The sequence below is a fragment of the Gavia stellata genome, chromosome 8 (genome assembly GCF_030936135.1).
Source record: "Gavia stellata isolate bGavSte3 chromosome 8, bGavSte3.hap2, whole genome shotgun sequence".
NCBI classification, from domain to species: domain Eukaryota; kingdom Metazoa; phylum Chordata; class Aves; order Gaviiformes; family Gaviidae; genus Gavia; species Gavia stellata.
In genome coordinates, this window is record NC_082601.1 from 40,419,005 (window position 1) to 40,437,257 (window position 18,253).

General features: G+C 44.7%; 1 protein-coding gene across 1 annotated transcript in view; it reads left to right on the forward strand.

Moving 5' to 3' along the window:
* VWC2L (von Willebrand factor C domain containing 2 like) overlaps window positions 1–18,253 on the forward strand; it is a 49,818-nt gene that overhangs the window by 9,939 nt on the left and 21,626 nt on the right. Inside the window, exon 2 of the mRNA XM_009806950.2 lies at window positions 8,716–8,845. Coding sequence (XP_009805252.1) covers window positions 8,716–8,845 — 130 coding nt within the window. The remainder of the gene's footprint in view (window positions 1–8,715; window positions 8,846–18,253) is intronic.

Below are 18,253 nucleotides of genomic sequence, written 5' to 3' on the forward strand. Positions count from 1 at the left end.
CAGGCGAGGTGCAACTATTGTAAGGAGTAAAATGAGACATGTATCAAAGCAAAGAGAGCGTTCTTACAAAAAAAAGTGCGGAGTCATGTTGGGTATGGAAAGTTCCACTGCTGCTCTCGGGGGAGAAGAACAACTGTGAGACTGCAGATACGCAGGTCCCATGGAAAGAGGGCCAGGGCTGGGCTCAAGGTTGTCTCTCTCATCAGCTAATGGAGGAGTCACTCTTCAGACCCAGACGTGGCTCCAGAAGCCTTTTAAACCCATCAAGTTGTGTTGCACATAGCAAATCTATGAGTACAAAGCTCCTAATGCCATCAAAATCGTGAATCATTAGATGTGAGGCCAGGATGCCTATGAGGAGGCATATCTTCTGTGCTTCTCTCCCTCATCTGGCTTACTGATCTGCAGTAGCTCCCCAGGAATTTTTACGAAAGGATGAGAAGGATAATGTTTTTTCCAGGTATGGACAGGCACGGTCTCGGGCTGAGGGGAGGAGAGGTATACATGACCTGGGGGGATTACAGCATCTTTATGCCTTTCCATCTCCAGAATCCAAGCCTGGTCTCCAGCTTGCTGGAAAGACTCTTGTAGCTGTGAATAGACGAGCAGCAGTTAGGGGTAACTAAAATCGACCTTTGGTTGGCGAGCTGCAGCATCTGTAGGCTAAGAAAATAGGCAAGTCGTCTTCTGCCTCCTTGGGATGGGGCTGCTTTGAGTATAGGATGGAGTCACCATTGGTAGAAAATGTTTTCAGTAATGTATTTGTGTCTCTGTTGTCCGTTCAGTTGAGTGAGAAATTTGTCAGTCTTACATTAGTAATGCTTGTGTGCGTGTTGGGGGCTCCCGTAGAAATACAGGATCTCAGCATCCACTTCTGCTGCTTCTTGGAAGCCAGTTGCTTGTTTTAGCCGATCTGCAGTATGGTGCAGGCATTTTTCAATTTTTGGATGGCACAGTTCATTTGTATTGCTAGTGCTCCATGTAAGTAGGATACAGCTCCAGTTTTTCACTGCAAATAAATTATCTAATGACTTAGTACTTTTTTCCTGTTGCAAAATCATTTGCAGCCTGATGGTGTTTTCAGTGGTTGTGCTCGTCTAATAATCACTCACTGGATTGTTTATTTGAGCAACTTTCCACCTATGGAAAATCCAAGTCATTACGATTTCCGTAGCGTAATTGATACTGGGTCTCCACTGGCTGAATGGATGATTTCTTTTTGAAATAAGTGACAAAAATCAGTGAAATTTTTGCCCCGTGCAAGTGCTTCTATTATCAGACCCACAGAAAAAAGAGCCATTTACCAAACTTTTAACACCATTTAGACAGTTGTGTATGCACTGCTAATAATGAAGGCAAAGTGAGCAGCCCTGAAGAGAAACGGGCTGATTTCCATCTCACCTTCAGGTGGGACTCGCTAGCTAGCCCGTTCTCCAGTTTGGCACCTGCAGAATTCCTCAGTTGAAAGCTTTCCCTGAACTTTCCTGCAATCTCCTGCTAATCTGCCTGAAATCACCGGCAATTTCAATAACAATGAAAATGATTCTAATTTCGACTCCAGGCGTATCTTCGATGAATGCTATCCCGGTTTCTTTTTTATTCATCTCCCCTGGTTTATGACTTCCCACCTCAGCCCTAATGCGGAAACCATTTTTGCCTCTGATTTTATTCATCAGGTCCGTTTTAACTTTCTTCCCTTTCTTGCTTCCTGCCAATAAATTCACCACCTGAAACTGTAGCTACAAAAATCATTTCCATCAGAATTGCCATTGTCCTTGGTGTCATTAAAAGTTACAGCTACTCTTAAGATGTAAGTGCCCAATTTGACAGACTTCATTTTACATCGCTCAGCTTTTCGTGCTGTTTTATCTGCATAGAACAGGATGGTATCAGTCGAGCCTGTCTGAGGGGAGAGACTGAATGTGATTATCCGAATGAGTGCTGGCACACAGTCTCTTCAAAACTAAAAGATGGAGAGATTGGCAGCAGCGATGATTTTCAGCTTTGCTTTCCTCGGAGTGCAGCACTCGCAGGGGATGGGACACATCCAGTCCTTCCCGGGGACATGTAGGTAGGAGGTGCATGTGGATACAGCTAGTGGATCCGAATCTAAGGCAAGGTACTGACAAATGTGTGCAGAAGTACCAGGTTAGAGCCATTGTATTCAAAACCACCTTGACATCAGTAGAAATGGAGATGATGGCATCTCCTTTTTAAGGCATTTGCACTTCTTTTTCTGACATGTTCTCAAGGGGGAGAAAGCATTGCAACTCCTTATTCAGTAAAACTACCACGAAAAGCATTTTTTCCCTTTGCAATATAATCTAGAAAAGGCATATACTTATGCACCATTTCCTTTTTGGTGTTTAAAGGAGGCGGGAGCTAACATGCCTGATTAAGGTTTGCAGTAATATCAAGAGTCTTGGCATCTGCTGTGCATTTGCCCTGGTGTGATGGATCCTTGGGTTTCCGCGGGGCACAGAAAGCAAGCCCACTGGCTTCATTTCTCGGTTATACACCACTTCAAATTCCAGTCAACCAAGCAGATTTCTCCAGTTATTCTGCCCATTTTGTAAATATACCTATTTGACTGTGAAAAGCATCACAGGCCCCAACAGCAGGTCTATTCAACTCAGTGGAAACACTTAGATTGTCTTCTACTAACTTGAACAGCCCCTGCATGATGATCAGTATGTGTCTATTGTAACATGATTAAATGGTTGTAAACACTTACATGAAGCTTTTTTTCCTTCCTCAAAAGAAACGTCAAGTATTGTGATATAATAGCTGTAAAGTTGGTATTGCTCTCTAGTTGTTTGCTAGTAGCTGTGTATTATTGATGAAGGGCTGTTGTGCAATAGTCAGACAGCACGAGGACGTGGTCTTTATGAGACCACTTCGTGGGTCCTTCTCAATGAGATGAAGTCTTCGAGTATGGGATGATGAGACATTCTTGTACCAATACCCTCTTCAAGCTCAGCTGGGGAGTGTAGGAAGGAGGGGGAAGAGAGCCGCCCCATAAATCCTGATAACTTGATCTCAGAAGAGATGACTAGAGAGCAATTGCAAGAATTTGCAGTAGCTTTGAGCAGCTTGTACGCTCGCTCCAACAAAGATGAAAACCACTTCCATGAGGCTGAAAACTCAGGTACAACAAAAGTACCGCGCAATTCAAAATCTTTTCTTGAAAAGGTGCGGAGAGGTCCAAAGTCTCAGGAAGCGGCTGTGCTAAACATGCCTGGAGGAAATCAGGAGCTGGCACCTAAATTCATAGAGTGGGAAGTCTCAAGGAGTGACGGGTCTGTGTATAATCTGTTTTAATGATGTAAGATCCACTGGCTCTTGAAACACTTAGGTGCCAAATAACACTTTGCTCTCAGAAGGCTGCTTGGAAAATGGGCACCGTTTTCCCAGCTCCTGGAGGGGTGCGAGCCTCAAACCCTGAGTCTGAGTGAAGCCAGTTGGATTATTCGCAGCTGGTCACAGGAGACTGCAGCCTTGAAACTGAGATCTCTTCTGAGCTGGGTGACAGCCCATAGACGGGACTGAAGTGAGTGCACTTGGAAACCACAGTTAGCCTGGTGAATATGACAGCAGAGCAAAAACTGAGGAAAATTGCTTCTGATTGACAGAACAGGTAAAGAAAAAGTATCAATCAGATGTCATCTTCAGAGTTTTTCATTTGTCTTAGGTGAATCACTCCCTTTCCACCTCTCTAGAGATGGTTGTGTAGAAGCAGCTAGGAGTGATTGACAAGCAGACGTCGAGACAGAGAAATCCTTATTGGAGGCAGGGAGGAGGAGGGCTGCAGTGTTATGTTTCATATATATGCTTCTTCAATTCACTCAAGAAGAATACTTACTACTCAGTAATAGGCTTTTGCAGGGCAATCTACATTGTCTTCGACATGTTTGGAGCAGCAGAGACATGGCTTAGGGTGCTGTAGTTGTGGACAAGGCAGGAGCTAAGGGTGAAATAACAGGTGAGGTTCAGTAAGTATTTGGGACAAGAGAATTTTTGCGACTAAATGAGATGGCTCAGATGCAGTAAAGCTTAGGTCTTGCAGAAGCTTCTTGCAAGATCTTGCCTAAAAGCTTGAAGTTTTCTGTATCGGTTATTTGTGTGATTGTACCAGCTGCCTTGGTTTAAAAAAATGTTTGAATCAGATCTCTTCAGCTGTAGAAAAGCATAAAAGAGTAGATTTAGACACTGAGTTTTGAATTCAATTTTCCACTTTCTTTCCTCCACCTCTCCCTTAAGTTTGGGAAGAATTAGTATTTTAGGCTATTTTCCTGAAGAATTGTTTGATCATGCGATCTCTCTGTCTGTCCGCCGGTCCTTCTGGATGACTTGAGGGCCTGCTGGAGCCCTCAGGTGTAGACCTCTCAGAGGTATGAAATTTCTGTGGTTTTATGAAAGCTAGTCGCTGACTAAAGAAGGACCAACGTGGTGCCCAACCCCATAAGAGAGGGAGCCCCTTATCACTGTGCGGAGTATCTGCATGATGTTAGCAATCATAATTCCTACATGTGCTGGCATTTGCTTCCAAAAAGAGGGTGAAAATGGTGGGGAGCTGGTGTGTATGGGAACGAGAGTGAAGATTAGGAGATACGGTATCCACTTCTTGTTTGGCTTCCCAATTTCCCCTGCTCAGAGTGTATCATGTTTTTCATTCTGTTTCCTTTGCAGCCTTTTTCGTTTGTTTGTTTATATCATCTATCAAGTTTATCATTATGTGCTCATGCACATAAAATCTTTATTAGCCATGCGTATTCTCTATTCTCTGTTTTAATTTTCCTTCCTTCTTTCTTTGTTAACAAACTCCATTGATTGCAGATGTTTCCCCTTTGACAGCACCATAGATTAAGCTTTTCCAGCCATGCAACCAGATGAGTGCTGGCTCCTTCCTCCGGCCACCCCGCTGTGCAGGATGGGGCCATCCCCTGGTAGAAGCAGGGGGATGAACCTGCCCTCCCAGCCAAACCTGGGGTCACAGGCCTCCTTGAGATCAGTAGTCCAGAAGAGAAAGAGAAGTTGGGCCATGGTCTTAGGTGTGGTTATAAACAGGGGTGTTTAGGGTCCCCCTCCGTGTTCTTCTTTGGTCTCTTTGAAGCGACTGGCCGAAGGGGAGGTGAATCAGGGTCAGTGCTGAGACTGAGAAGGTCCTTTGTGCTCTGTGTCCCACTTCATCTGTTCTCAAAAGACCTTGAGTGGTGGGTATATGTTGGCCACATCTGCTTCCCACCAACTTGGCTCGACTTGGCCCCTGCACTGACAACAATATCTAAGAACGTATTTCCTCACTAATTCTGAGGGTTAGCGCTCTCACCCCTGTTTTAAGTGAAAATTGGGTAAAAAGAATTTCAGGTGCTTTGCACCAGTTTTCCCAAGTCAAAATGCTGTACTGATGCTTCCTACAAAAGGATCCAGTTTGCTCCTCTGGTTTTAATGATAGGTCCATTTCTTAAAACATACCTTGAACAGTAAGGGACCATGCAGTTGTTGTGTGGACATGTATCCGTGTTATGGCTGAACATCCTTTCCTTTTGGACCACAGTGAGAAGAATGTTTCTGCACCAACATCGCTTGAAATCCATCCTAACAAATCCTTTCCTAGAGAGTCTTCTAAGATTATTCTGCCTTGGACAGGTGGAGTGAATAAATCATCTTCTGGCCAAGCCTTTTATGATCCTTTAATCTTAACACTTTTTCTAGAGTATCAGTTTAAGGGACACCAATAAAGCGTTTGCACTGTCCGTGTGGGAATGGCATAGCCTCTGATGTGTGTCCTCTCTCCTTCATACTTCAGAAACCCTCTGTATTTTTTCAACCTTGTTTTTCCATAGGGATGAGAGTTTCTTTTGAGGCACTGGTGCTAGCTGGTGTTTGAACTTCAGTGGCTACAAAAGTGTAAATCGCCCCTCTTCCATGGGGATAAATCTCTAAATCCAGATTCTGGGACTTGCAAAGATTGACAGAGTTGCCCAGTGGATCCTGTGTAACGTTCCTAATCATGAGCGGTACTTGCAGTGGACAGAGAGCAAGCGAAGCAGCAGCATGTGGGTGGGAACACCACTGACCACAAAAGAGTAACTGCTGTGATCTGGAGAAAAATAAGAGTAAATGAGGTAGATGGAAGAATCAGGAAACAAAACTTCAGGACCTCTTCTACTGGTTCCCTGTTCTTCACTGGTTCCCAGTTTGTCATTTTACTGCTTGTTCTACATAATGCCTATGTAAATAAAGAGGACTTTTTTGGCCAATGTCCCGTAGTTATTCCACAAAAAGGGTAGCTCCAGGGAAATTAATAGCAGGGATGGAGAGCACACAGAGAACAGTAAAAAGGTGCTCAATCAGTGTGCTTGGGGCAAAGTCCTTTCTGAAAGGGTAGGGGTTTGCAAATCAGATCCCAAAGCACATCCCATGGGAGAAAGTACCTAGACATTGATAAAGTAAGTGGACAGGAAGGCTGGAGTCACCCATGGAGGTGAGCATCTGGGTAAAAGCCACAGTAAGGGGCACTGGCGAGAGAACAAAATAGACAGAGGAAGATCCTAGAGGCAAGACCAAGTACCTTGAACTTGGTAAGATGGGGAAGAGGAAGTGGCTGAGAAAAGTCTTGCCGTTCATGCCAAAGCAGCCTTTTCATTTGCTGGCTGTTCGTTCCTTGTGCTTTCCTTCTTCAATCGCGTGCGGTTCTTCCCTCCTGAAAAGCTGCTTTCAGAGTGTCAAGCAACATTGTGGTTTATTACGGTGTCATTTTCAGGTTACACCAACAACGCAAAAGCAAAAGATGTATATGTCATGTCTCATTTACTCAGTTGCAGAGTCGTTCGGGGGCATCTTCTACTTGTGCTGATCATCTTTAAGCCGTAGATTGGGCTGTAGTCCTAGAAATGCGTCACGTATTTCTTAGCATTGCAGCCGCAGTAGTAGTGAAGATGGGGACAAGTCCTGAAGGATATGTCAGTGAAAGCCTCCACAAATCTCAAGATCTAGTTCCACTGTTCCATATAATTAGCGATTAAAATGAGTAAAAACAAAGCAGCAATTTTCTTATTGATTCCTCAGTAAATAGTTCTGTCTATTTTCTTCTGTATTGTTTCTTCTTATTAAATAGCCTTGAATAAGGAATGTCAGTCAAATGAATTTAGATTCTTGGTGCTTCAGACAGAAATCAAAGCAGGATTGAATGAGGAAAGATAATTAGAGAGAGGAATTCCACCTCCACAGACTTCTTCCCTTGCTCGAGGAGTGCTGATTTTATCTAAATTGCCAAAGCCGTGAGCAAATGAGAGGTGATGGGAATTATAGACTGCAGATGCTGAGACAAAGCAAGGGAAGCTTTAATTAGTGCATTTTAAGGTAGAAATGTATTTCCTGGGAATAAATTATTTGACTCAAGACATATGGAGCTTCTTAGAGGTGAACTGAAAAGCTTTTTACCTGCCAGAAGCAGGGCTCACAGGTTGTATCTGTCTTGTAGACATGAGTGACGCATCGCTGGGGTCTGAAACATAGGGGGATGAATCCTCCTTTCCTTTGCATCTTGCTTTTTTTTTAATATGGAGGAATTCCCATTGCTGCAGATTCCCACCAATGCAACACAAAGCAGAATTTTTTCCAATACCCACATTTACTCGTTCAAGCATTAGTGATGTTGCTGAGGAATTGGGAGTTAATGTACTGAACCTATAGGTACTGAAAGGGAGTTATTTTCCTTTCAAATTCTCCTCTTATTCTCCTTTTTTTAGCTCTGTTGTCATCCTTTCATCACACTTGCACACACATAAGGACACTGGGAACCTTAAAACACTGACCTTTCTATTTTTCAGCAGATTTCCACAGCTTTTCAAAGGGTGAGACAGTGACAGCTCTCTACTATTTGGAGGTAGATAGAGATTCCTGTTTGAATTGATGGAGCTGAAGCGAAACTGTGTAGCTGGGTGCTTTAATCCAGAACTCCCTGACTTCAGCAGAATTATTCAGGCTCTTAATTATTCACATATTCTGTGTGAGGCAGTTGCTCACAAACCTTGTTGAAATGGGCAGGAGTGGGGCCAGGACCAGACCTCATGGTTACGTTACGGGAGTACTTACAGACCCCTGATGCGGGTGCTGCACAAACACAGAATAAAGTGTTTTTGCCCCTCCAAGAAAAACACTATTCTCCTCTGCTCTGGAAAGTGGGAATGAAAGCACACTGAGAGGCTGGTGGATGGACAGGCTGCCCCAGCAGCACCTTTCCGACAGCCTGGGGTTTGCTGGCAGTGGTGGTCTACGTGAGTTGTGAGTATGACCTGGAAAATCACGCTGTCCTCCCTTCCTGGGAGGAACCACCACTCGTGATCTTCCAGAAACCCTGCTCTGCTGCCGGCCAGATGTGTAAGATAACAACAGATGAGTAGAGCAGAAGTACAACCTAGTGGCTTCAGCTCAGTCTTTTTGATGAAGGGAGCTGAAGTCTGACAAAAGCTAAAAAACTCCACACCCTCTCTGGGAAAACAAATACCATGCTCACTGGTTTTTTCTAATGTTCTAGTTGCCTGTTTCAGATGTTGCTATTTTGTCCTGTAGGTTAATTTGTGTTACCTATGATGAATGAATGCAGTCAAGGGGTATTAAACGCTGATGTGTTTATCTTATGGCAAGATAGAAATGTTGCAAACTTGTGAGCTACGGGAGGAAATGGGCTAATTTTAGATTTGTTCCTAGCCCTCGCCATGCGAATGGTGTCGCTGCGAGCCCAGCAATGAAGTTCACTGTGTTGTAGCAGACTGCGCAGTTCCCGAGTGTGTCAACCCAGTCTATGAACCAGAACAGTGTTGTCCTGTCTGCAAAAATGGTAAGAAAGTACTGTATTGGCTTTAACAAAGAGATATAAAGGAAACATTTTATTAAAATGTTGTTACCAATGCATTGCCAGGAGGTTTGCTTCCATCGGCACAGGCTGGCGCTGGGGCTGTTATGTCTCCTTGCGTGTGGGCTTCAGTTAGGAGGTGGCAACTGTGAAAACTAAGGTTGCCCTTCATGGCCTGTGTCTTCTCATTGAAGCTGATGGGATTGCTGACTTGAGTAAGGTTTGATAGGATTGAGCCCTGATATTGGTGATAGTTGTTTGCTATCTTTGCTTTTTTCTCATAACTAGTCTAACATGCAATCAAGTCTATAAGAAAAGAGAGTCTTTGTCCCTAAATTAAGAAGCCAGTGGTTATTACTTAAGACCAGGGGAAGACTCACCGAAATCAATGGCAAAACTCCCGCTGGGCCCAGTAAGACACCCACCAAGCCTCTAATGTTGTAGGTTGTGTGCTGGAGTCTGTGTGTGTAGTGTTGGCCCTCATTGTCCTGCTGAAACGATTTCATGAGGGTGGGATTCAGCAGTACTTTCAAGAATGGTTTTGGGATGACTGAAAGTACCTCTTTGGAAAATAAATGAGTTTCCAAGGTCTCCCTGGTCTTGTACCACAGCCCGTACGCACTTATGTCTCTGGAAAAGCACCTTTCTTCTCATGTAGATACGAAGACAGATTAAAAGGTGAGCTAGCTTCACATAAACCTCTTCATGGCTTTCTTAACATGTAAGAAGTGGCTGCTTAGACTCATCCTCTCGTGTTTGGAATTCACTACCCATGTATATTTCCTCTTACATACATCACCGCTGCTGGATAAGAGTAATGGTTGATTTTGGATCTAAATGAAAATGTTTACAAAGAAGTAACATTTTCAACACATTTTCTGCTCTTTAAGACAGAGAAAAAGCAAACAGTTGGAAATGCAAAACATTTTTACTAAAAGAACTGGCAAAATTAAGACCGGCCTGGAAAATTACACCAAACATCCTACTTGAAATCCTGAGGTTTATATTAAACCATGATTTTTACTCAAAAATATTTCAAAAAGTTTTCATTTAGAGTTTTACGTTTCTGTTGAAAAGCAGAAAATGTTCCTAGGAAATTCCATTGGTTTGTTGTTGTTGTTGATGATCTTCAGAGAAAAGGTATGTTAACCAGCTCTATCCACCGCCTTCGCATATGGCCTGCTGCACTGGGGTATGAGGTTTCCCATCGCACTCAGCAAGATTGATGTCTTGGGTTGATGAGTGGGAGGGGTAACAGTGGCCATCACCGTGCCTGTCACCGTAGCTCAGACTCATTTACACCTGAACGAACGCCGCTCGTCTGTGTTTGGCCTCTGTGTTCCCATTGCCTATAGGGTACCATGCTGAATCCCCCAGCATGTGGTGGCAGCACTTGCTGAGTCCTTCCCATCTGGTTCACGTCACATGAATCCAAACTGTGAGCATCACTCAGGCTTCCCAGGAGTGCAGACTCAAAGGTGGCTTCACACAGGTCCAGGAGCTGCTGGATTTCCTTACCAACCCTTCACTACCATGACCATTTCCCCCAGCAACCAGACTCCCTCCCTTTGGGGGTCGGTGGCTTTCTGTGCTGCAGTCCCCGACATCCCTGGTGACTGGGAGTGGGCAGCATCTTTCTTCCCAAAACAGGCAGGGTGCCCAGATAACCAGGAGGAAAGGGAAAGAAGCAGCTCCTGCTGATGGGAGCGAGGACAGGAGGACAGAAGGAAAATCAGCCACTTGCTGAAGGGGTTCCAGGGCACAGTGTAGTGATTGGGACCCTCAACTAGAAGTCGGGAGGCTTTCTCTATGGTTCTGCCAAATTGCTCTACTCTTCTCTTCACTCATCTGTTGGAGATACAGATAGAAAGTTCTCTGAAACCTGTTTTAGGCAGTGAAGTATTTCTGACCATCCTCTTAAGAGCAGCCTACATGCATTAGGGATCCTGGTTTCTGGGGCCAGGGAGCCCGGGGCTTGCAGCACAGCTCTGAGCCAGCGGTGGATGAAGGGGAGGGGTGGCATGGCTGTTCCTTGGGATCAAGGAGCTTATCTGCATGGGGGGTGCTGTGGAGGGGAGCTGAACCCCTCCTTGCATCCCAACCTGGCTGTAGGGGTGGCACGTGAGACCCCCCAGCTAGCAGGGCTTTCTGCTCCTCCTGCTGCAGCTGGAGCTGGCTGGCTAATAGTTGGCCAGTGCTTGTGGTTTTGGCTTTATGCTTTGCAAATGAAATGAAATCGTTCACAAAGTGATAGGAATAAGTAGGCGCCAAGATAGTCTCTGTTGTCACGGGGAATCTGATGAGCAAATTCTGTTGCTGCTCTTGGACGTGGCTCCGAGTGTGGCACGCACCCTTCGCCTCCCTCTTACATTTTGGGAACTCCATGTGAAAGAGTAACAGACATTGCTGTGTCTCTTCCCCCTCTGAATCCCTCTGACACGTCCTAATGAATGAGGATGGCAATGCTTTAAGCTGTCTGTTCATCTTGAGACCAAGATTTTATCTTTCACCTCTCCCCTGCAGCCAGTCAATTAAAGCTCCGTTTCACAAATGCATGAAGATAACACAAGCTGACAGACCCACTTAAATGACTGAAACCCCCCTTTTTTTTTAATTTATTTGGTTTTTTCCTTCCATCCAGTACCATTTGCTTTCTACCAAAGTGGAGAAGACAGTTACAGTGCCCTGTTTCAGTGTGATGAAAAGATTTTAGCTTAGTCTCAGTCCCTGTGGTCATCATTTTAGACTGGCAAACAGAAGAGCTCAAGGGATACAGCTCTTGGGGGAGAAAAAGGTTAATGCCCAGAACAACATGTAGTGCATATCCTCCTTTCAAAAGCTACTCCTTAAGATTTTGGTAAGGAAAATCCTTAGTTTAGGTTAAAACATAGCCCTGCATCATTTGCTGCACTCTGCTAGCAGCGTGGCTTGCCTGCCTGTTTAGCTGTTGCTGCCATTAACGGGAGAATAATTTCCTCTCGATACATTCAGATAGATTTTCATGCCTTTCTTAATTATGTCTTGCCAAGGGCAAAAGTGCTGTGAAGCAGTGAGGTTAATGCAAAAATCTGTTGATTCTAACATACCTGACCTAAAGATTCATAAAAAGCCAATATCAATTTCCCTCCCTCAACTATCATTTAAGAGCAGTCTGAACAAGTGGCTTTGGAGATTTATTCCTTATTGTCAAAAGAAATAGAATTGTTATCTTGTGCTTTTCTAAATGCCGTGTAGCTCGTGCAAAGCTGGCTCTGCTCAGCAGGGGATACCGCATTACACGCAGAGCAAGCGGAGTTCACTGGGAGGCTAAAATTTGGGGGTGAGGGAAGGAGAGGACGTGCTCTCCTTTCCGTCCCATCGTCCGATATGTCAGAGTGGATTTTAAGGGCGATGGCTCCAGGTGCTGTGCAGCATTTCTGTCGTGGCGATGAAAGGTCACTGGATTTCACGTTTCCTGGTAGTGACAGACCGCAGAATTATGGCCCCGAGTTGTTATTTCTAGTCATTGTGACTTCTCCAGACAAAAGTATGCCAGCTATTGTTAACTCTCTCCTCTGCGGGCTCTAAAACTTGCTTATCATCGTTAAAACCAAGCTCGTGGCTGCCACCATCTGTGCTATCCCTCCTGCCCCCAGGTTCTCCTGCAGTTCAGTGAGAACATCCATCCACTCTGCTTACACCAAAGCCTTTCTGAGCAAAAATCCCCCACGAGATCCACACCCTCCCGTGTCCAGGGCCGTAGACATGCCTGTGTGGTGTTACTCGTACCTCCCCTGCGTCTTCTCACCTGACCCTGAACTCTTCATTTCCAAACCTCTGCGTGTCCCTCCCGGTAAGTCCATCCGCTGTTGCGGGTTGAGCTTCATTACTGGTGGGACGTGTGGTTTTTAAAGCCCTTCCTTACGCATCGCTGTGAGGTTGCTCTCTTCAACCCTTTGGACATGGTCTGGCAAGGATGCAGGATGCAGGGGTGGGGGGGATCCCCAGTGTATCATCACTCGCATCTCTTAATCTGGTTTAATCTGTGATCCAGATTAAATGGGTTCCTCTTCTTTGCCAACTTGGAACAACTCTCACCTACTGCTGTGCAAAGGGATAAATTCATTGCGTTTCGCCTTCCCCGGTGCTGTTTGTTCAGACTCAAAACCACCCGCTCTCAACGTGCCCTTTCGGGGGGGGTGAGCAGATCTGCTCCAGCTGGGTTCCTTGGCCTTGGAGGTCCTTTCTCCAACGCTGTGCTGAGTTAGCGACACGCTGATCTTTGCCCACTGCTCTAAGGGGGCTCAACTTCACGCCACTTGTGCATCCGTCCCCCATTTGCTGCTCCGTGGAAGAAAAACCAGATGCGATTTCAAATTAGCAGCCTCGCAGCTGCTCGGGGAAAGGCTGGAGGTGAGTGGAGGCAAGGAAAGGGCAGCGCAGGGTTCCCGGCGAGCCGTGTTCTCCTGATTTTACAAAGTGCTCCTTCAGAATTGTATCCAAAAATAATCTTGACATTAGCAAAAATTCATCATCGTGAGGGATTTTATGGCACAGCTGTGTTGGGGAAATTAATTTAAAAATTCCAGTAAATGCCACAATAGAATTGTTAACTTCTTCTCCTCTCTAAAGTGTGAAATTCTTTTCAGAGCATTTCAAAGGTGCCTTCACCCATTTACACATACATTAACGCAATTGCTAAAATAGACTTTGCCTTGGCACTTTCATTTTCTTGAGGGATGAACAGAATAAGCATTATAAATTTCTGTTTTGGGGTCTGGTTTTGCTTTTAATTTAATTTTTGTTGCCACCAATCCTTAACAAAAGAGTTTGTTACCCAACAAGACAGATAAAAGCTAACATGTCCACAATGAAATACTTCCTGGCAAGTGTGCTTACTCACCTTAGCATGGGCTTCTGGAGACATTCGTGATGAAATACTGGGCAGCAGGAAGACGTTTTGTAGAAATTCTGTCACTGAGTTTTTAATTAAAGTTTTAAATTATCACAGTTGATACAGATTTCAAAGTAAAGAGCCTGATCCTGCCCTCCACACACAAGTAAAAGATCCCTTCAACCTTCAACAGATTTTACCATGGTAATATAGCATGTATTCAGGCAAAGCTCTTATGGGTATTTATTGTAATATGCTATAAATATTAATAATTCCATACAAATGTCTTCATCTTTGAGGGCATGAGCACAAAAGTGAGTAAATAATAATTTATTCCCATGCATATAAAGCCACATTTTACCTAAGCTTCTGTCTTAATTTACTGAGAATATAAACTTGCTGCTCATTATTTCTCCATTCGAGTTAATTTGAAATAAGCATTCTGCACCTCAGCCTGTTCCTTCTGTAACACAGCGTGTTTTGCCCAGAAAACCCCGGGGGATTTTCTCAGCCCATCGAAGCCGAGGGCAGCCTTTGCTTTAGCAAACAAATATGCGTTACGTGTGTCCCTAAGTGAATTTTGCACACCGCAGTGTAGAACAACACCGGGGGGCTGACCTTCGAGGCTGCCTTTTCCTAGTAAGTGGTATGTAGAAATGCCTTTTTTCTAAGGGGGAGATTTTTGGAAGTCCCCAAGGGCTGAAGGGGTGTCCCTTCGGAAAAGCTCCGGGGTGGACAACTGGGGGAGTTACTGCCAGGACGTGGGCAGGCAGCCCCCAGGCCAGACTGGTCCCATCCTGCCCAGCCACACGCCAGGTGAAAGTTGGTTCAGGAACTTCATTTACTTGTGTAAATTAAGCAAGGTTAATACTGATTACCACTCGGGTGGGTAGACCTTCCAGCAAAATCTAGATGCCACAGAAAGAGATGTTGGCGATGCAGTCAATGACCAGGGCTCTACCTTGTGAATCAGCAAGACAACCAAATCAATGCCCAGGTATTGTTTTAGGGGGGCAATGCGATGTGTTTATTTTGCAAAACCCTTTGGGATTTGGGGGGACAAAAGGCTCCATATAAATGTAAATTATTTATTGTATTTTAGGTGAAGGTAGTGGATTAACAGTGCAAGTTGTTAACCAGCATTGACAAAAAGAGCTTTCCCACGGGGTCTCTATTGTTCCAAATTATCGGCTATCTTGAAAAGTGCCAAGATTTTAATTTCGAATAAGCCAGTGCCTGGATATTAAGTTACCTGTGCTTTATTGCATAAATATAGCTTGTTATTTATCTGCAAGATGTGGATCACTGAATCTCCAGGTCGTTGTTTTGGAAAGCATCTGCTTCTAACATGATCAGTGACAAAAAAATCAATGTGGAAAAAAGTTACTAAAAGTTTGAGGAAAAAAAGGAAGGTTTTGGGGAGAGGATGTTTTGTCTGCCATTTGATTATATGCAACTGTTGCAGGATAAAGATGACACAGAAAATGTGGCAAGAGGACAAAAGAAGACTTCATATTCATTTACTTTATGGAAAGCAGTGGTTTGGAGCCATGGGGAAATTCCTTTAGAAAAAACAACTAAATAAAATTCCTCTTCTAATTTATTTCAGGAATTCCTGAAATGGCCAGATTTTAAGATTGCAGTTAAAACCCCTTCAGTCAAAGTCTATGCAATATGCTGATTGATTGTGCAGATCCAAGTTGAATGTGACCAGCCAAGAAGAAGATGTGTCCCCCACGCCGGACTTTGCTGGACTCCACGATCCTCTTCATAGGTCCCGGAGACGGAAGCCGGTAGCTTAGCGTAGCTGCGTCACCCTTCGTTCTTGGTGGATGAAGTATGCGTGGCAGCCAGCCAACATTTTGGGTACTCAGTTGACCCCCCCACCACCACCCGGTTCAGCTGGTAGGCTGAGGGGTGACGCGAAGGACCTGCTCCTCTTCGGGCAGCGCTTGCCCAGCGCGTGGGGGCTGGTGGTTGTTTCACGGCCGACTCCTTACCGCTGCTGTGCTGATGCAGAGATGCCACCCCAAATCAGGAGTCGTCTTCCATTTTTGCACAACCTGTAGAAGCCACCTTAATATTGCGATGACAGAGCACCGAGGCTTCCTGGCCAGCTATGAAAATCAATGGTTTTGAAAGGTTGAATGCAAAAGAAGATTCCTGAGACTACAAAGGGTGCGTGTTTGATTGTTTGTCAGCTAATGTTCTTTGTGTTTACCAGCAGGAATGTAAACTGTGGTGCCCTATTAGCTCAATTAAAGGAGTGATTTGATTACCAACAGAGGGAAGAAAGGATTGATTTAAAAGCTGGTAGAAGATCAAGACTGAAAACAAGGCGGTATATATGGGCCAGGCAGTCACCAACCCGACAAAATACTTCGGCACTTGCTTTGCTGTTCCTTGGAAAAGAAGTAATTTCACTGAAATTGATTTTCAGTGGAGCTCGTTCACCTCCATCACTTCAGGCCAAGTAGTTAAAGACATGTAGATGCCGAACTCGCTGATGAGAGTTAGGTACGTAAGCATCTGTCAAGAGCTAGCCCCTCCATCACTTTTGGAAATCTCACGCAGTTGGATTATCCAGATGCTTAAATGTCGTGCTGACTCAAGACTGTGACCTGCTCCCTGTGGATGCAGCTGTTGGAAGAGTCGTCTGGTGATGGTGAAAAGCTTTGGAAAGGTATATCGAGGTTAAACCTTCCAAAATTAGCCATCCTGGTGCTGGATAGCACCAAGGAGGGCTGAGTTGAATCTTCCACCTCCTGAAGTTTAGAAGAAGGAGACACTAAAAGAGGCGAGGGAGAGGAAAAGCCTTTAGAGAACAAAGACGACATGAACTGAACAGCGCTTAATGTGATTATCGCACAGCTCAGTGCTCACACAAAGCGGTAGCTGCTGGACTGTGTAGCATCAGAGTGACAGGGACGCTGCTGGGAAAAGCCCGATTCAAAGAGTGCTGCAGCAGGGCTCCAGCGGGACAGCAGCCCCTTTTGACCCGACATGTTCATCTGCACGCTTACAGGTCAGCTAATGCTTCCCGAGCATTTGTGGTCTCTTCTTCTGCCCAGGAAGCAAGAAAAGGATAATTCAGGTATCAAACAGGCTGGAGAAGACTCTGCCAGACAGCCGAAAGCCAGGCAGGAGCTGAAAGCCGCTATCCTGAATTTGTACCCCAGGTCCTAACCGTGTTGCCGTGCTTCCACCCCAGCAGAGTTCAAAATGAATGTCTAGAGGCACCCTAAAGAGAAGGGTCGGGGAGGATTGTGAAAAGTAATTTGTTGGATGGGACTTGCTCCAAAGCTCTCACTAAGCGGACACAGCCCACAGAGATGTGGGAAACACGTTACGTGGTCTGCATTGCTCTTTAAACTCAGAAATATTTATGAAGAAGCATCAGCTCACCGTTGATCGTTTCCCCTTGGGAAAATGTTGCTGAAATTTGTGTGCACAAGCCTATGGCAGTGGTAGTTCAAGATCCACGATCATCATAACAGTATATTGTAGAGGAGGGGGTGGGTTTGGGGTTTTTGGGGGGAAAAAGTTCCTAGATTCAGGTTGGGAAAAGTGGTTCCATTTGCAGAACAGAAGCAGCCCGGGCAGTACCGAAATTAAAGCAGTTGTGGTGGTGCTGTTCCCACCTGATCAGATTCTTGGTATAACTTGAAAGACCAAAAGTGACATTATTATCCAATTACATTACTGTAAACCATTTTGCTGCAAGAGAAGCCCAAAGCCAAATCCTGAGTCTGCGTCACGTGGTGTAACACCGGCAGCGTTGTTTTACTCCGATTTACTCCAGCTGAGGATCTGACCTGCAAAAGCTAATATTTCTGGGTGACTCACAGGCAAATTGCAGGAGGCTGAGGTGTTTTGCATGGCCAGGCTTTCTAAAAGGATTAGAGATGGGTTTGCTTTTGCTGCTCTAGAAGATTGGGATTATTAAGCATATCTGTATGAGAAGAGTGGCAGACACTGTCTTCATGTATTTCTAATTTAATGAATGTTTAATGCTTCTTTTATTGGAGCCTACATATATGTTAGAGTAGAGGACTTTAACAAGGGGTTGACTTATGTCAAATAATTGATGTTTGAGCTGCTCCTTTTACATGAAATGCAGACTTTACAGAGCAAAGAGACTGTAATGAAAATATGAATTAAAGATTAGAGCTAAGCAAGTCTGAGAAAACTTAGAATTAAAAAAGGCACTTAGAAGTTTTCTCCTCCCGCTTCCTTTCCTTCCCTCTGCCTTTTCTACATCTCCATCCTCTCTGCTTCTTTGATAGGGTCCTGCATTTCAGCCGCAGCCTTCTGTCTCTTCTACACCTGCGCACCTCTGCGAAGGAAATCAGTGCAGTAGTCTCATTCTGAGTATTACTGTCTGTTTGCACATCATCCTAGCCTGTTTTGCTTGCCAACTCACCAATCAGTTCAGCTGGAGAGACTCAAAAGTATTTTTAAGGTGCATTTTTATTCATTTCTATCTCTGATTTGCTGATGGAGCATATCTCCTGGGCAGA